Source organism: Gopherus evgoodei, chromosome 4, assembly GCF_007399415.2.
Source record: "Gopherus evgoodei ecotype Sinaloan lineage chromosome 4, rGopEvg1_v1.p, whole genome shotgun sequence".
NCBI classification, from domain to species: Eukaryota; Metazoa; Chordata; order Testudines; family Testudinidae; genus Gopherus; species Gopherus evgoodei.
Genome location: NC_044325.1, coordinates 23,645,471 through 23,663,081, shown reverse-complemented (window position 1 = coordinate 23,663,081; position 17,611 = coordinate 23,645,471). Strand labels below are relative to the sequence as shown.

The window sequence follows — 17,611 nt, the reverse complement described above, 5'->3', positions numbered from 1 at the left end:
GCCGTAGGAAGGTGGGGGCTGCGTGTCGGAGGGAGGGCGCAAGGTGGAAGTTTTGCCTAGGGCGCAAAATATCCTTGCACCGGCCCTGGTCAGGGCTCAACCTGGGAATCCTTAGAAGAGCAGTTTTCATGGGAGCGAGCCCGTTGATGTCACAAGAGAAAGCTCTGCAAGGTTAGACACTTAAACTGCAAACTCCGCATGGCAATGACCTTATTCTATAAGATTTAAGGACGTGGGCCTTACAGGTATTTGGTGCCTTTGAGGATCTGGGACTAAGAACCTGACCCTGCAAACATGCACATGAGCAGTTTTCTGGGACAGCTCTTGGAAATGAAGCTTGTCATGTGGCAAGAGTCTGCAGGATTGGCCCTCAAGGACCTGATCCTGCTCTCAGTTGCAAGGGCAGATCCTTACACCTGCGTGGCACCCTGCTGACTTCAGTGCCTGTCTGCCAGCATCAATCTCCCTCCAGCTTTTATTGTGTTTCACTGAACTCTGTCTGTTGCCCATTGTCCCCTTGCCAGGGGCCTGCTGCTCAGGTGGGTGGGGTGGCGGCTGCTGCTTTGCCCCTCTGGCTAAGGCCCTGATCTCTCTCCCCACGCGGCGCCACCCAGGAGGCAATTTGGCCAACTCCAGCAATTACAAGGACTTTTCCTCCCAGCCCAGCCAAACTCCTCTTGGCGCTGCCCGGCCAAAGCATGGGCAGGTCGCCCCCGCCTGGTTCCAGCGCCCCCGCGAGGGCCGGCCCCAGCCCGCGGACACTTTGTAGCAATGACTCTCTCTCTTTGTATGGGGATTCCATTCAAACTGAGCGGCGGCTGCCCCGTAACCTTCCGCCATCGGTAGGAAAATAGTTCCTAGCCCGATGCTGATGAGTTCAAAGCACGAGGTTTGGAGCCCCCTCGCTGGGGCCCCTCCGCCCGATCCCCTCCCGCTCTTCGAGCCCCGCCCCGAAGCTCCCCGCGTCTCGGAAGCGCCTCTGGGGCCAAGGCGTGAAACTCCCCCTTCCCTCCCCGATACAATGTAGCCTTGCGAGGGGCTGTATCACTGGGCGTAGAGATTGCAAAACCCAACCACGTACAGCGGGCGATACGCCTCCACCTAACCTGACAAACGGAAGCGCCGGGCCGGCTTGATGGACGGGGTGGGGCGGCCAATGGCAAAGGCACCTGGCCTCCCAAAATGTGGGGGCCTCCAATGGGAGGCCGCGGGAGCGGAGGGGGCGGTAGGGCCGTGCAGGCAGCAGCGCAGGTTGAGGAGCGTCCCAGTGCAGGGAAGTGCAGCGCTGGGATGAGCCTCAAAGTTCTAGCCCTCGCCGTGCAGGGGATTTAAAGCGGCCACACACTGAAAGCGCCTCAGCCTCTCCCCCCCGCCCCAAGCCGGGGGCTTTGCCAAGCCGCTGCTGCTCGCAGGCTCCAGCAGCCCCTTGTCTGCACCCCTCCCCACCAGCCCCCCAAGTTAAGTCTGATCTCTCTGCCAGGTTCACCCCCAAATGCCAGCCATGATAGAGAAGGGCCCAGAGGTCTCAGGGAAGAGAAGAGGCAGGAATAATAATGCCACTGCTGCCGCCAGTGCTAATAATAATGGGAATAATAAAAGTTTGGGAGCAGCGGCAGCACCCAATGGAAATAGCAGCAGCAACTCCTGGGAGGAAGGCAGCTCCGGCTCCTCTAGTGATGAAGAACATGGTAAGTCCCCTGAAGTGGGAGCCTCAAACTCGCTCCGGGATTTTCTCTGTTAATCTCCCTCTCTCACACGAATCAATGAAGCAGGTTCCGTCTAACCTGGACTCTCTCTTTGACATCTCAGCAGGAGGAGGCATGAGAGTTGGAGCCCAGTACCAAGCCGTGGTTCCTGATTTTGATCCGGGTGAGTTATTTTGTCTCTAGTGTCTCCTAAAGCTTCAGCACCATTGTGTGTGAGTGGGTTAGGAGCCTCCAACGGCGTGGGGGGGGGCCCTCTGGCTGGAGATCTGACATCCTGCGTTTGGGAGTTGGGGGTTTGTGGTTGGATTGATCCGCTGGACATAAGACTGTTTTATTGAGGGGATGGGGGAGAGGTCACTTTGTGGCATTAGATTTCTAGTAATGAAAAAGGAAGGGGGAAATCAACAACTTTTGTGTGTGTGTGTTCACCCTGCTGTCCAAGGAAAGAACAGCAACAAGGGGGGAACGTGTAGGGGAAACGTGCGTCCAGACGGGGGGTGGGGGGAGGAGAGGGAAGGGAGATCTTTCCTTTTCCATGAAATAGAACCAAAACTATAGCTATAGATCTATTTACGTCCCTCCTCGCCTCCGCCCTCCCCCAGGGAAATATGAATATCTTATTCTGTGGCACGGAAGCAAGAGGGATTAGCCACGCTACTTTCTCTTACCCCCCTTCCCCCCCACCCGTCTCTTTCTTCAGGTGTGGTTAGTTTCATATTCACAGTGATCGGGTTGGGATCTGGGTCTTTAAGAGAGTAGCATGGCACTAATTAAAAGGACTTTCATCAAATTCCCTGGCACTAATATGAAATCGAATCATTTAGTGGGTTTTCTATTCCCCTACCCCCAGGACTTTTTAAAAATACACACACCCCCTCCCCTCCCCCAAAACGAGGCATTCAGGGCCAGAGAAGAACAACGACTCCCCCCCAACGGTTAATAAAAGAAGTCTAGATGCTTTCCAGAGGGCGCTTTGCAAACGGAGAAAAGCAGGGAAGCTGATTTGGCTAGGAGAGACCGTACATGGCAGTTAGATTTCCGCTCCCCCTCCACACGACTTGTGTGTTTGTGGGTTCGACCATAAGGGTAGAAATAAAAAAGATGAAGTCACAAATGCCTGTTCCTCTTTTTGAAATATATTCGAATATGGCTTTTTTAGTCAAACTAATGTGGCTGTTGTGTTGTTTTTTTTTTAATTCTTAAAAAGAACCAGTTGGTTGCCAAAATGTTCCACGTTCCATCTATTCTGCTGCAGTTCTTTGTAAGCTAATTTAAAGTGGTATGGAAGCAAATTGTGAGAAAACAAAGGAATTGTAGTTGTACTGGAAGGCATGCTATTCAAACATTTTAGTATAGATGTGTCTACAGCTGTGTGTGTAAAGGTAGACTGTCGACTTCCTTAGTTTTTAAATGTGTCTTTTAATTGTTCTTTTGTAACTGTAGGTTAAAGCTAGTGAAAACCCTCATTCTGTCTGGAGGTCTTAACACTTGGAGTTACCTCTTGCATATCTCAAACTTAATTGAATCCTCTGTACCTCTCAGCTTAAAAGAACAAAACACATGACTTGAAAATAACAATAGTTCATTTCTCAGAACAAACCAGAGAGTAACTCCTGCTGTTAATTGACATATTAGATCAATCCAAATTCAGAAATATATATTCTTGAGCTTCTCAATGCAGAGGATAAAGATGTTTTGGGTGCCTTTTTATTTAATGGAAAAGGTTGGTTTTTCTCTATTTTTAAGTTGTTGCAGTCTCTGCAAATTAATTTGTGCATTTTTTGTAGATACTCAGGTTGTACATCTTTTTAGTTACAGCATTTCATATAGTTATTTACAGATTTTATTTGTATTTTCTGTCTCCTCTGTCTTCTTCCTGGGTAGACATTTCTCCTTGGTTCTTCTGGTTGACAGACTAGGTTACAAGGTCTCTCTGCACATGGGGACTCCATTTTTTTTGGTTGACTGCTGGGGGAAGGGCTTATTAGGTAGCAATTGACCCTCTTTTTCATTCTGTAGGTCAAGCACAACATTGCTATAACATACATGGATCCTACTGGCTTCTAGCCAAGTGTTGCAACAATACTTTTCATTGAACCTTGCAAATCAATTCTCTAGCTTACCTCATTTCTCTACTAGAGCAACTTTTTTTTTTTTCTTTACTGCTATGACTGAACTGAATACATTTAGGATTGCATTTATTTTATTATAGTTTTCAGATAATGCTGTGTAGATTTACCTATGCAAAAGTTATTGCATTCATTACTGACTCATCTTTCTTCCCAGTGGGGTGGGAAGTGTATAACATAGCTGGAAAAATAAATTTAACTTACACAACTTCAGTGTTCAGTGGAAGTTCAGCCTGAGTAAACAATGCAGTACTTAGTCCATAATGGCCTGATATAAAGTAAATAAGCAGACTTTCATTGATTTCAGTGGGCTTTGGATTGGGCCCTTATTGTACAACTAATTTTTAGACATAATTAAGAGTTTTTAGTGTATACTCACATCTATCTTCTACTTAAGCAGATTGAAAAACTAATGCTAAATTTTATCAAACTACCTCGATAGTTGTGCAATTAAACATTTTCACAAAAATGTATGTTTTCTCCTCTGAACGTCCCTATTCAGTTTTTTATTTGATTTATTTTATTAAAAAAAATAGTATGCATTCCTAAGTAATTGTACTTCTGGACTATAATGCCAGTCAAACTTGACCTTTCAACAAATAGTGTTGATTTTTAGCTATCTAGAGCCTATATCTCTTAACCCTAAACAATTGTTTAGCCTAGAAATTCCTGTGACTACTAAATTCAAACAGCATAGTGTTATAATAAAGCACAATGACTATAGGTTCAGTTTATTAAACATCTTATTTCTAGTAGGGAACAAAGGATTGTAAAATCTGTTATTTCTTTGCCCTGGCTTATTCTGGGACTCTAGCTGGCGCATTGTTACAAACTCCTAGTATAAACAGTGTCTCCTTACCCCTGGGTAAACTGCACCAGTGTAAAACTGTGTGTACGCTAGGGATCTGCACTGTTGCAGCTGTACTGGAGGCTGAAACTCAGTGTAGACCAGATTTTTTTTTAGCATCACGGCCATGATTTTAGTATAGGGACTGTAAATGCTTTTAGCTACAGTTCAGCATTAAAGTTAAGTATGCCTTTGATATTTTTATTATTAATCATGTTTGTTTATTATGCTGGTGCCAAAGACCAACTAAGAATGGGGCCCTATTGTGGTAGGCACCATATAGAGTAACAGACAGTTCCTGCCCTGAATGCTTACAATCAAAATTAGTATAAGAAGCAGAAATAGCAGTCATGTTTGTTCAGTCTGTTTCTTGTGTGTATATATAAAAATATAATGCACATGTGTGAAGCAGTTATAGTAAAGAATATTAAACTAGGAAGGCTTTTCGGAACTACATTCTGCAAAATAAAGTGAAGTCGAGCAAGACATTAACAAGATGTTGATTCAGATTTCGTAATTACATTAGAGCTAGATCAGACCAAAGAGGCAGTGAATACTGTACAACTTGAAATCAAGAATAAGGTCTCCTTAGTTATTCTCTGGATTTACAATGACAAACTATTAAACAGAATAAGAACAAAACTACTAAAAAGTGCGTAGAGAACCCCTCACCTTTTGGCTAGTCATAGGGTTAGAAGGGACCAGAAGGGTCATCTAGTCTAATCTCCTCTAATGGGATAGAGGTTTTTAGTAGTGCTAGGAAAAATACTGAAACTAGAAGATATATTTAGATTCCTTTTTGGAGCCAAAAATAACTAGATTTCCTTCTGAATTAAAGTGGCCCTCTGGGTGATCTTAAATTTTCTTTAAAATTATAATGGCTAAAATTGAATGTGTCAGGGGCCTGATGATGATCTGTGTGATTCTTAAAAGCCAAGGACATGAGCCTGCAAATATTTATTATGCATGTGGAGAAATAGTCCTTACTTTGTAGGTCCTTGACTTCAGTGGATTGGCTACGGGCAGTAAGACATCCCTGCAAATCTGGATAGCCACATCCACGGTCCATTTTTGTAGATTGGATATGGATACAAATTTTGTAGCCATGCAGGGCTCTAAGGACTAGGTCACATGGATAAAGTTTTGTAGAATCTTTCCTTAAATTAGTCTCTTTCTCCTTTCTCATCCTACCCACCCATTGGCGCAATGTAAGGTATTGCAACTACATGTTGCTGTGGTAAACCAGGTCTTGGCAGCTGGACGCAGGACTAATTTTTCTATTTAAGACAATAAAAGCAAGTTTTTAATTGTTCATAAGTGTTATAAATATTGGTAAGTTTTGCTGTTTGGCCTTGAGTTAATGAATACTTTAAGAAAAGCTGTCCCTCCCCCTCCATTGCCCTCTGTAGTAAATATAAAGAATTGTGAGTCAAACATTTGACTGTCAGCTAGCTGAAAGCTCTAGCAAACAATACTTGTTATCAGTAGGCCAGCATATATTGTGAGTTCTCCATTTGAGAAACTGAAGATTTAAAAAAGAGAACAAAAAGCTGTGTGTACTTGTGTGTTTAATGGAAAAACTTAGTGAAAGGGAATGTTTTATGTCCCAAAGATGAATAGAAATCTATTTTATTTTATGTAGGGGAGGAGGAGGGGGAGTACTAGCAAAAGACTTGCATGTTACTTGATTCTGATCACTTTCTGCTTGTTCATCTTGTATGCGCTGAAATATTGTAAATATAAAAAAGAACCTAGTTACTTATTTTACTCTTTTTGCATAGCTAATAACTTTTAAATAAGATTGAGGTTTCAGTGACTTCGAAAAGCATTATATAATTTCTTGACGAGAACAACTTGTTCCGAATCTATAAATACAGAGAAGATAGAAACAATTTCTCCTGTGCAATTCTCCTTCTCATGGCTGAAGTGCAACTGAGTACCTTTAATCTCAGTTACAGCACTACAAGTATGAGTCAGTTCTTATATCTCCAGACTTCTGTTATGTCCAGTCATCTTCAGAGAGAATCCTCCTGTTTTCTTTCCGGTAGAAGTGAACTCCTGACAAATGGCTGGTTAATCCAGAGGGTGCCCTAATTCAATCAGATTTATGATGGAGATGCCGGGGGAGGCAGAGAGGGAGAAACCATCTGTGGATTGCTTACAGCAAAGCTGGCCTTCACCAGTCTCTTTCCTGCTATACTACAAAAATCTGAGCACTCTTGACTTGAGGAAGTATTCCTGTTAAGGGAGGAATTACAATAGCACCCTAGAAGCATCTGGATCCAGGGACACAGAAGGTGGGAGAAACTGCTTACTGTGAGGAGGTGCCATTTGAAATGCTGGAGGTCTGGGAATGCACCCCACTTTGGTCACGTACTAAGAACTGCTACATGAACATCCAAATGTTTCCTGTCCCTCCTTGATGGCCAAGTCCCTGCTAGTTTGCTGGCAGTTGATTCAATTTCTTTAAAGCTTTAAGAGACTTGGTCAGTACAGTCTTGCCTTAGGGAGACCCAGCTCATACTGCTCCTAATACATTCGGTCCCAGTAACTCTTGGAGGTTGTGGGAAGAGTGAAAAGTAGAATGAACTAGATGGTTCACCTTGTTTCTCTTGGTATGGCTTCACTTGCTGGAAAGCTCTTGGCATTGCCCGGTGAAGTGAGTAACCCAAAGATGCTGTCTTTCACTTCACTGTACAATGCCAAGAAGCCTCTCCGACAGTCTAGTTACTAGAGGTCATGAGACCAGCCCCCCGCCCCAGTGAAATCAGCTTGCTTCGTGGGAGATGAAGTCTGACCAGGGAGCCTGGCATATAGAGGAGAATGGGAGTTTGTCACCCAAACTACAGCTCCCATCAGCTACCACAGCGGCACTTCCAAACTGAAGTATCTTGGCTTTCAGACAGAGCACTTCTATACTGAAACTTCTGACAAAATTTTTTTGTGGAAAATTTAGGTGACGGCCTTTGTTTAGATTTTCTGTGACAGAGGGGCAACGCTGCACTGTTCAACCCTTTGCGCTCTTCCAGGACCCATTGTTCTCTGCCACCTTGTCCCTCAAGGCTCAATAGGAGCCTTAACAAGGAGTGCATTGGGGACGGGGGAGAGGCTGTGGCTGAGGGGTTCCTTTGTCCTAGGTATTTATTTCCCGGTTGCCTCAAGACCCTTAGGAGTCGTGGGTGGGTACAAGCTAGGGTAGCTCTCAAGGCTGAACTAATAGCAACTCCAGAACAGGGAGAGACTTAAGCCTCCTCCTCCCCCCTGGGCTTCTGTGCGGGGCTCCGTACCAGCACACAGATAAACCTTGTTGTCATGTCTGTGCCATCCTTTGTAGCAGTTGTACTGCAGGAGTGGGATGGGAATGCGTTGGCTGGTTCTGTGTAAGGCTAGAGATGACTGCAGGTGCTCATGATTTAGCCAAAGAGAGTGTCTGTCCCACCCCCTTCTTCCTTCTGCAATGGGGTTTAAAAAGCAATCTCCAAGTTCAGGTATCTCTAGTGTCAGTAATGGCACCTCTTACAGCCCCACAAGAATGCAGTTTTACTTTGGTACTCTGGGCCTCTTAGCCCTTAGAGACCATTTTTAAGATTGCTTGGGTCTGTGTCTTGTCTTCAGTTAGTCTGATTACTCTCTTACAGAGCAGGCGGTGCTCACTGGGTATGCCTGGAGCTGGGATGCCGAGCCAAGGGATGGTCTCAGAGGTTATCCGCTGTTAAATAGCATGAACGTCATTCTAAAACCTGAATGCTGTAGTAAACAGACAAATGTCAGTGTGGCCAGAGCCTGTGGCTTCTTTTTCTGCCTGGCTCATGCAATATTTGCATAATAAACTTGTCATTGCTTCACTTTTTTATGAGTGTATTAATGATGGGACTGACTTGATAGTCATGAAAAGTGGATCCTTTGTTGTAGTTGATCTCTGCCGCTTAATGAGTTGCTCTTAAAACTTTTTGTTTTCAGCCTAGTTTAGTTTTGTGACTTGGCTTTAGAGCTCTCTGTGATTAGTTCTTACTAGCTCAGAAATCTTTCCTCTGATCAAGGGGAACTGTACAATGCACTTACGGGGGCTCTTGTCCTGTCACGTACCTTCAGAGTATTATAACTGGATGTGGTTTGTAAACACTTCAGCTGGGCAGTGTAGCTTCTGAGTATCCATATTGGTTTCTGAACAGATGCTAGGCAAGTACAGCTGGGGCAGCTGGTTCTCCGGAAACTTGTTTAATTTAATTTTTAGTAATGTTCCTTATTTGTGATCCTGCGGCATAGGTTTTCATGGTGCTTTACAATTATAAAATAAGACAAATTCTAAGTGCTGAGTGGCCTGTAGTGTAACATAATTAGAGTGACTGGTTACTTCAGTGAACCTGGAGCAAAGAACCTCCAATTGTGCAAGCAGAACTCCTCGTGAAATCTTTGCCCATTGCTCAGAACCTCAAAATGTATGTGAGCCTCTATATATAAATTAATTAAAACAAATGGCAAACTGAGGAAGTCTATGCTCTAAATATATGTGTTGGAAAATTTACTTTTGCACTAAAACTTTCTCAAATAATGAACAGGAAAAACCTTGCAGGGCAATTTAGACTCTATTTTAATTTTTGAAAATGGCCTTTTTCTTTGTTTTGTTTTTAACTTTCCTTTTGGAAACTTCCTTTCCAATATAGCCTCTGCTATTATCTTGAGCACATAATGCCAATTGTGCTGAAATGTGACTGATAGGGGTGTGATAAACTATTTTTAGCACGGTAGGTACATAGAGACCATCAAATTCACTTCATTTCTGGTCTAAGATCTTGAGACCGAACTAGCGTGTCTAACCCATTCTGCCAAGCATCTTTAAACATTCAGTGCTGCACAGCAGCTAAACTCTTTGAACTCTGCGAAAGGAAGTATTAGTAAATGGAATTTGTCTTACATTGATGGAGGGCTGGGGGGAGTGAGAGGCTGCAATGAACTGATAACATCTAATCACAAAGATCTCCTGTTCAGAGGAAGATCTGGTGTATGCTCATCTGATTTTCATATTTCATCACATCTGGTCATGGTGCATTAGGAGCTTCCACACAGGACACTACTGGTATTCTCTTGTGTCATTCTTTCAGTGAGGTGGCAGCAGTGTTGGAAATGAACAGTGCAAGGAAGTGAGTTGGTGTCTTTAGTAGAAGTGCCCCTCCCCAAGCTGCTCCTCACTATGGAGAGGTTTCATAGATTATATTCTCATAAGAGATCCTCTCAGTTACTTTCATAGTATAGCTTTTCTAATTTAGAATCTAGCTACATGCCACCTGTGGCATCTGGGCAGTTATGCTGCTGTATAGGTATCTAGATTATGCCCATTATTATACGGTTCTGTCTATACCACAGGTTGATATCTGAGCCCATTTGGACTTCACTTTTATACTGATTTACAGATTTTTTTTTTTTTGTAAATCTGGATTTAAATATTGGACACAGAAAAGTTTGTATATGCACTTAACATTGTTTTCTTAGATATTGTATATTTAGTCTGCAAAAACGTAGGCCAATGAATAACGTGTAACTAGCAATTCTGCTTGTATTAGCCCAACTATATATTGTTACATAAGTGACTGCCTGGCTTCCTTCCTTGTTAGAAATACTTAGTTGTTGCAATTTGAAAAATCATGGACTGTAGACTCAACCTCACGGAGATCCAGTAAACAGTGAAAGATTAAGATGGAAATGAAGCAGTTTCTCATCTTGGGGGGAACAGTCAAGTCAGGATTGGAAAAGTCTGGATTCATAGCTCAAATATTTATCCACTTTTTCCTCAAAATGTGAACTGAAATGGGGAACTCCCTCCACTCCTCTGCTTTCTCTTTGGGCCCTCTAGTCTCATTGCCTTTAGTGTGAATCAAGAGCACACTGGCTTGGGCCCTTCATTACAATTTTTGAACTTTTAAAGAAAAAAGAATGGAACACTAAAAAAGCTGTTAGATCATGCTGTTTCCAAACAACTTTGACAAGTGGCCTTTGCTACATCTTTTTGTTTAGGCTGCTAAGGGCTACGTAAGGAGCTCATGGCTGTCTTCAGTCATGATGCACAACTGTGGTTCAAATCCACTTTTTTTTTTTTTTTAAAGCTAAAACACTTTCAGCATTCCTCAGAAGCCAGTTGGCTCAATCACGTCCCTAGATGACAAACCACTAATATTTTACAGGCTCAACATAGGGATTTTCCAACTGGGGGTTGGGACCGCTCATTGGTTGGGAGGTTACTACATGGGGAAAGGGGGGAAGCTCGAGCTATCAACCTCCACCCCAAACCCCGCTTTGTTGCCAACATTTAGAATGGTGCTGGAAACCAGAGTGGATAAAAATCAATGCACTTTTTTTTTTTTTTTAATCAATTGGATTTTTTAAAAATTTGATTTAGATCGGATTTTTTTGATAAAATGCTTTTTGAGGAAAAACCTATCTAAAGATACATTATAGCTCAAAGATATCTCATCATGGAGTAGGGATTATAAATTTTAATTCTATAGTATGAGACAATTGATTCATGTAATGTTTAAGAATTTTTTTTGTAAATGAGTTCCAGTAGTTCATGGATTAGAGACCCAATTTTATAGGGTTTCACAGGCTTCTGTATAGATTATTTAGGTTAATCTTTCTATCTACCCAAAGGGACTCAGGGCTCATCCTAGAAGATACTATCAGAGATGCTTAGTTTTGCAGTTCTCAAACTGGATTTGTGTCTCCAGAGATAACATGCTTGTTAACAGCAAAAAATGTTTTAAAATAAATATAGAGGTGAGAAATAACAGCCCTCAACTCTATTGTCCCTCTGCAAATTTGTGTACACAGTCAATCCCTTACCTCTCTAAAAGTGCAAAGTTTTAAAAAGTTCAATGAATAGAAGATTGTTGGGGGCGGAATAGATCTAGACAAGGAGAAAAGTCTGGAGGTAAATGTGAGAAGTGAGGGACATATGCTTGTTAATATTATATGTTTGCTGTTGAAGAAAAAAATACAGAATACTTAACGTTGATGTTTTAGTTAAATAAAACAATTTAAATGTCTCTCTGATGTTCTAATACAGCATGGCAAGAAAATCTACCAAATATTAATGAATAACCTGTTGAATTGGAGACAGTTCACCTCCCAATGACTTTATACATATCTGCTTCAATTACCTGTGGTAAATGAAATAACCAAAGAATTGTTCATTTTTTGATACAGCTGTAAAACTAATCTGTAAAGTTTTCAAAATAAATCACTGTTTAAAATATATATAGTGTGCCTTCTAAAAATGAAACCTATATCTGACTTGTGAAGAATATGTATTAAGGTTATAACAACCAACAAAAATGTGCTTTTATGTAGAAAACCATGATTAAATTGACTCTGCCTGACTAGTGATTTAAATTGATTTGATTTGAATCAAATCCACCCTGTTAAATATATTTAAAAATGTTTTTAATTTATAAGGGGGGGGTCAAACTCAGAGGCTTGCTATGTGAAAGGGGTCACCAGTACAAAAGTTTGAGAACCACTGCTCTAACGGAAGGCTATTTAGAGCAGTTTTGGGGATGGAGAGAGAGGCTGTAGCAGAAAGTGTACCAGACAGCATTCATACCTTCTTGGTATTGTTTTCTGTTTCAGAATCTTAAATGTGTCTTTAATGGGACCCCTTTCCCTGATTTGTGCAGCTACCATTGCTCTGTTCATGACAGTAGCCATGGGAACACAAGTAGGATGATATGAGTTTATAACTTCAACTTGTTGCTAGGCAGGCTGCCTCAGTGTTGGTATTAAGTAGTCTTAACAACAACAAAAATATGTGTTCTGATATTCCACCTCTTTGTATGTGGGAAGAGAACTTTGATCTTAACTGGCTCTGGATTTTCTTTGTCTGATAGATGGTAAGATAAGGATGGACACAAAACAGCATCTGGACAGTAGCATGTGTGATGGCTCTCTGCTTAAGGATGGGGAAGGGGTTGGTCGGGGAATGGATGGATGGTGATTGGATAGTTAGTGACAGTACATTTTTTAAAAAGTACCATATGATGGTGATACATCACATGTGAAACTCAAATCACGCAGTATAAAAGGCATTACTTATGTAGCCTCAGAATTGTAATCAGTGTTAAAAATACATACTACTAAAAACAGCATACACTCTAAACAAAGGTCATTGGCTCCACATATCTAAAGAGTTTAGAAATATCTTTATTGCTGTGAAAATATAAATTGTGACTTAGGCAAGATAACCACACGTATTAACTTTAAAACTGCAAAGGCTTCTAATTAATACTAAGAGTGTTCACATAAATGTACCTTACAAAAGTTTGGGTTCAAATGTATTTGTATATCCAGTTCTCCTATCACTGAGATGCAGCATCTCAAACTTAGGATTCAGAATTCCTCATTCAAGAGGCGAGGGAAATTCAGTACTTGAAGTAGTGGAAGGGGTTTCTCACTGTTCCATCTTCAGTGTCTGTTCTAACATATGTAAGGGGATACATGGCAAATAACAGATATGATCCTGAGAAGCACAGAGCACCCATAATTCTGATCAGAGTTAATGGGAGTTGCTGGTGCCTCTTAAGCTCAGACCCCAATATTTCTTCTCTCTTTTCCTGCTACTCAACCTTTCATGTATTGCAGCAATAATCAGTTGCACTCTGCCACTGGCTTGTGTGTGATGCTCATGATGCAGCAGCCATCACTCCCATTCTAGTAATCCTTTCCTGGAGATGTTCCCAACTAACACCTGCTCATCCCTTTCTTAGCAAGATCTAGCCTCTTATCTAGCTTCACCTCTCACGGCAACCTGTCTGAAAGTTGTGCTTCCAGCTTCTACTTCCTTTGCAGTGGTTCAGCTGTCCTGATTTGCACATGATCTGTAACTCCCTACTGTCAGAAATCTGGGTGCCTGATTTGCCCCAAGTACTCTTGTAATCAGCCCCTCTGAAGAATTGCCATGCTTGTGGCACATTCTGGCCATTCTTCTGATTTGCTGCTGGTAATACACCTGCCTCCATTATGTCTATAGGTCTTCTACCTATTTCATGACCTTGTTCTCCTTACTACTTGTGTTTTCTAGCCTATTTCCTGCACTTTTCACTCTTCCTATCCCTCACTGTGTTTTCTGCCTTCTCTTCCAGCCATGTCTCCCCTCCCCTATCCCATGGGAACATCATCTCTGCACCTAACCTATTCCACAACTATTCTTAAAATCCCTCTCATGACTTTTCTTCTGGTTGATGACTCAGAGCCCTCTGTTTAGCAAAATAAAAATAAAACAAACTAGCAGAACTTGGTATTATCACAGTGCCTAGAAATCCCCTGTCATGGACCAGGACTGCCTGATGCCAGGCGCCATACAACACAGAACAGAAAGATCATCTCTGCCCCAGGTCGTCTACAATCTAAGTAGATGCTTTTCAATTACTCATGTGCTTTCCCCTCACCTTTATCTAAGCACTCCCAGGTACTTCAGTAGTAATATCCATGTGCGTTCCCAGACTGTACAGCAAATATGTTATCAAGTTGTTTAAAATATTTTTTCGGGGAATGGGGGGGAGGTAGGAGGTTGGACAAAAACACACCTCATGGGAGAAGCCAAGTCACAGAAATGGGTTCTGAGCAAGGTTGTGTCTGTGTATGTTTTAACAGGAACTACTGGACCTACGCTGCAGAAATTACACCTCCCCCACCCTCCCCGGTACTACATTCCTTCTCCTGGTCTGTAGCTTCACTCTTCCGGTGGTTTTGTAGCTGCCATGAAGGCCGTGGCTGTGGGGAAAGAGTTGATCTCTGGCTAGCTAGGTGTGATCCCATAGAGTGCTCAGAGTTTCAGGGCAGGGACCCTGAAGTGGATTCTCTCCAACAGCCAAAGTCGCAGAGATTTCATGCAATTGCAACTACATGTTTGTTGCATCATTCTCATTCTGATAAGGCCCTGCCCAGATATGCCCCAGTTACCGGATTGTACCTCATCCTGGTGTTTTGAAAATTGATGTGTTTGTCCTCATGGCAGTTTGGGGATCCAACAGTATTAAGTCCAAATGGACCCCAAGGCTGCAGATAGCTGTGATAGATGGATATGTTGATGAGCCGACCAGCTCTTCTTGAAACACCTTCTCTCTGGCATTGGTTAGATTCAGCTTCATCTATTAGCAGCATGTAGCTCGATTTTCCCACCAGCTCTCCTAGGCATTGTATAGATATTGAATAATATGGAGGGAGAGAGAGATCCTGCAGGTGAGAACTTTTGGAGGTATAGAAACAGTCATCAGAATAACCCTCTGAAGTAAAGTGGAGAGACTTTTTGTTGATTACATGGCTACTACTTTAATGGATTTCATTCTTCATATACTCACCCTGAGAAACACGACTGTGTGTATCTCTTGGGAAGCAGTCAGCCTGTTACTCCTAACTTTGTGCAGTAATTAAGATAATTGAGAGGACTATAAGATCCCTCTTCCCCCGCCCCTCCCCATCTCCAAAAAGTTTCCTGTTTGCTCTGGTTTGAGTTTTGAGCAACTCAGTTTTTTCTTTCAAAAAAACTATCCCTAACCTGCTAGGCACAGATTCTTTTAAAGTGCAAGCAAATGTCATCCAGGACCCCATCCAATGTTCTTTGTCACCAAGCCTGTGTTGTCCTACAGTTGCAGTTTAAGGTGAAAAATGACTTGTTAGCTTCCATTGGAACAGAAGCCACTAAGGCTGTAATTTAAAAATGCTGTGGTGTGGAACACTGGCTGTTTGGTCACTTGGGTACAACCAAGAAGTACTCTAGAGCAGTCGCTCTCAATCTTTCCAGACTATCTGTACCCCTTTCAGGAGTCTGATTTGTTTTGCCTACCCCAAGTTTCACCTCACTTAAAAACTAGTTGCTCACAAAACCAACCATAACAATATGTGTCACAGCACACTATAACTGAAAAATTGCTTACTGTCTCATTTTGTGTGTATGAAACTTTTTAGATTGTACGGACTTCACTAGTGCTTTGTATGTAGCCTGTTGTAAAACTGGGCAAATACTAGATGAGTTGCTCTACCCTCTGGAAGACCTCTGCATACCCCCAGGGATACATGTACCTCGGTTGAGAACCACTGCTCTATAATATTCAGGCTCTCATCTAGGAGCAAAGATGGACAGTTAGCGAACTTGGTTTACTTTTTCTAGTATGCCTATAAAAGGTATGGCTTATGCTGATGTGAAAGGATGGACATAAATTATTATAAAACTCATTTTAATATGTCCTCTAAAACAGAGATTCATAGACTTCAAGGCCAGAAGGGACCATTCCGATCATCTGGTCTGACCTCCTGTATAACACAGGACAGAGAACGTCACAAAAATAATTCTGAGAGCAGCTCTTCTAGAAAAATATCCAAACTTGATTTAAAAATTCAGTGATGGAGAATCCCCTATGACCCTTGCTAAACTTTTCCAATGGTTAATTACTTTCACCATTAATATGTGCACCTTATTTCCAGTCTCAATTTGACTAGCTTCAACTTCCAGCTGTTGAATCATGCTATACCTTTCTCTGCTAGACTGAAGGCTCTATTATTAAATATTTGTTCCCTAAGTATACAATTATCGTCTGTAATCATGCCACCCCTTAACTTTCTTCTCTTTGCTGATCTAAATCAGGGGTCGGCAACCTTTCAGAAGTGTTGTTCTGAGTCTTCATTTATTCACTCTCTTATTTAAGGTTTCGCGTGCCAGTAAAACATTTTAACATTTTTAGAAGGTCTCTTTCTATAAGTCTTTACATACAACAATAGTTTAGTTATATATTAAAGTAAATAAGGTTTTAAAAATGTTTAAGAAGCTTCATTTAAATTAAAATGCAGAGCCTCCCGAACCAGTGGCCAGGACCTGGGCAGTGTGAGTGCCACTGAAAATCAGCTCGTGTGCTGCAGGTTGCCTACCCCCGATCTAAATAAATCATAACTCTTTGGGTCTGTTACTGTAAGGCAGGTTTCCTAATACTCTAATCATTTTTGTAGTTCTTCTCTGAACCCTCTCCAACTTCACAATTTAAATAGAACGTTGATAACTCCAGAACTGGATACAATATTCCAGCAGTGGTCGTACCAGTGCCAAATACATTGGTAAAATAACCTCCCTACTCCTACTTGAGATTCCCCTGCTTGAGCATCCCAAGATTGTATTAACTCTTTTTGGCCACAGCATCGCGTTGAGAGCTCATGTCCAACTGATTATCCACCACGACTCCCAAATCTTTTTCACTTGCTACTTCCCAGGATAGTCCTCCATTCTGTAAGGTGTTACTTGCAGTCTGTGTTCCCAGATGTGTACATCTATGTTTAACCATATTAAAATGCATATTGTTTGCTTGTGCCCAGCTCACCAAGTGATCCGTACCACTTCGTGTCAGCAACCTCTCCTTTTTGTTATTTACCATTCCTCCTATTTGTGTCTTCTGAAAATGTTATCAGTGATCTTATGTCTTCTTCCAGGTCATTGATAAAAATGTGAAATAGCATAGGGGCCAAAAATGTATCCCTGCAGGATCCCATTGGAAACAGACCTGCTTGATGATGATTCCTCATTTACAATTACATTTTGAGACCTATTAGTTAGCCAACTTTGTATCTATTTCATATGTGCTATGCTGATTTTATGTCTTTCTACTTTTTTAATCAAAATGTTGTGTCGTACCAAATTAAACGCCTTATAGAAATCTAACCATATTACATCAAAACTTTATCAACCAAACTTACAATCTCATCAAAAAAAATATCAGGGTAGTTTGACAAGATCTGTTTTCCATAAACCCATAGTGATTTGCATTAGTTACACTGCCCTCCTTTAATTACTTATTAATTGAGTCCATTATCAGCAGCTCCATTATCTTGCCTGGGATTGATGTCAAGCAGAAAGGCCTATAATTACCTGGGTAATCCCATTTATCCTTTTTAAA

General features: G+C 41.8%; 1 protein-coding gene across 1 annotated transcript in view; it reads left to right on the top strand.

Annotated features, from left to right (window-relative positions):
- The first annotated feature begins 1,253 nt into the window (after positions 1-1,253).
- RCOR1 (REST corepressor 1) overlaps positions 1,254-17,611 on the top strand; it is a 138,992-nt gene continuing 122,634 nt past the window's right edge. Inside the window, exons 1-2 of the mRNA XM_030558703.1 lie at positions 1,254-1,688; positions 1,810-1,869. Of these exons, the coding sequence (XP_030414563.1) occupies positions 1,493-1,688; positions 1,810-1,869 (256 nt within the window). The 5' untranslated portion in view covers positions 1,254-1,492. The remainder of the gene's footprint in view (positions 1,689-1,809; positions 1,870-17,611) is intronic.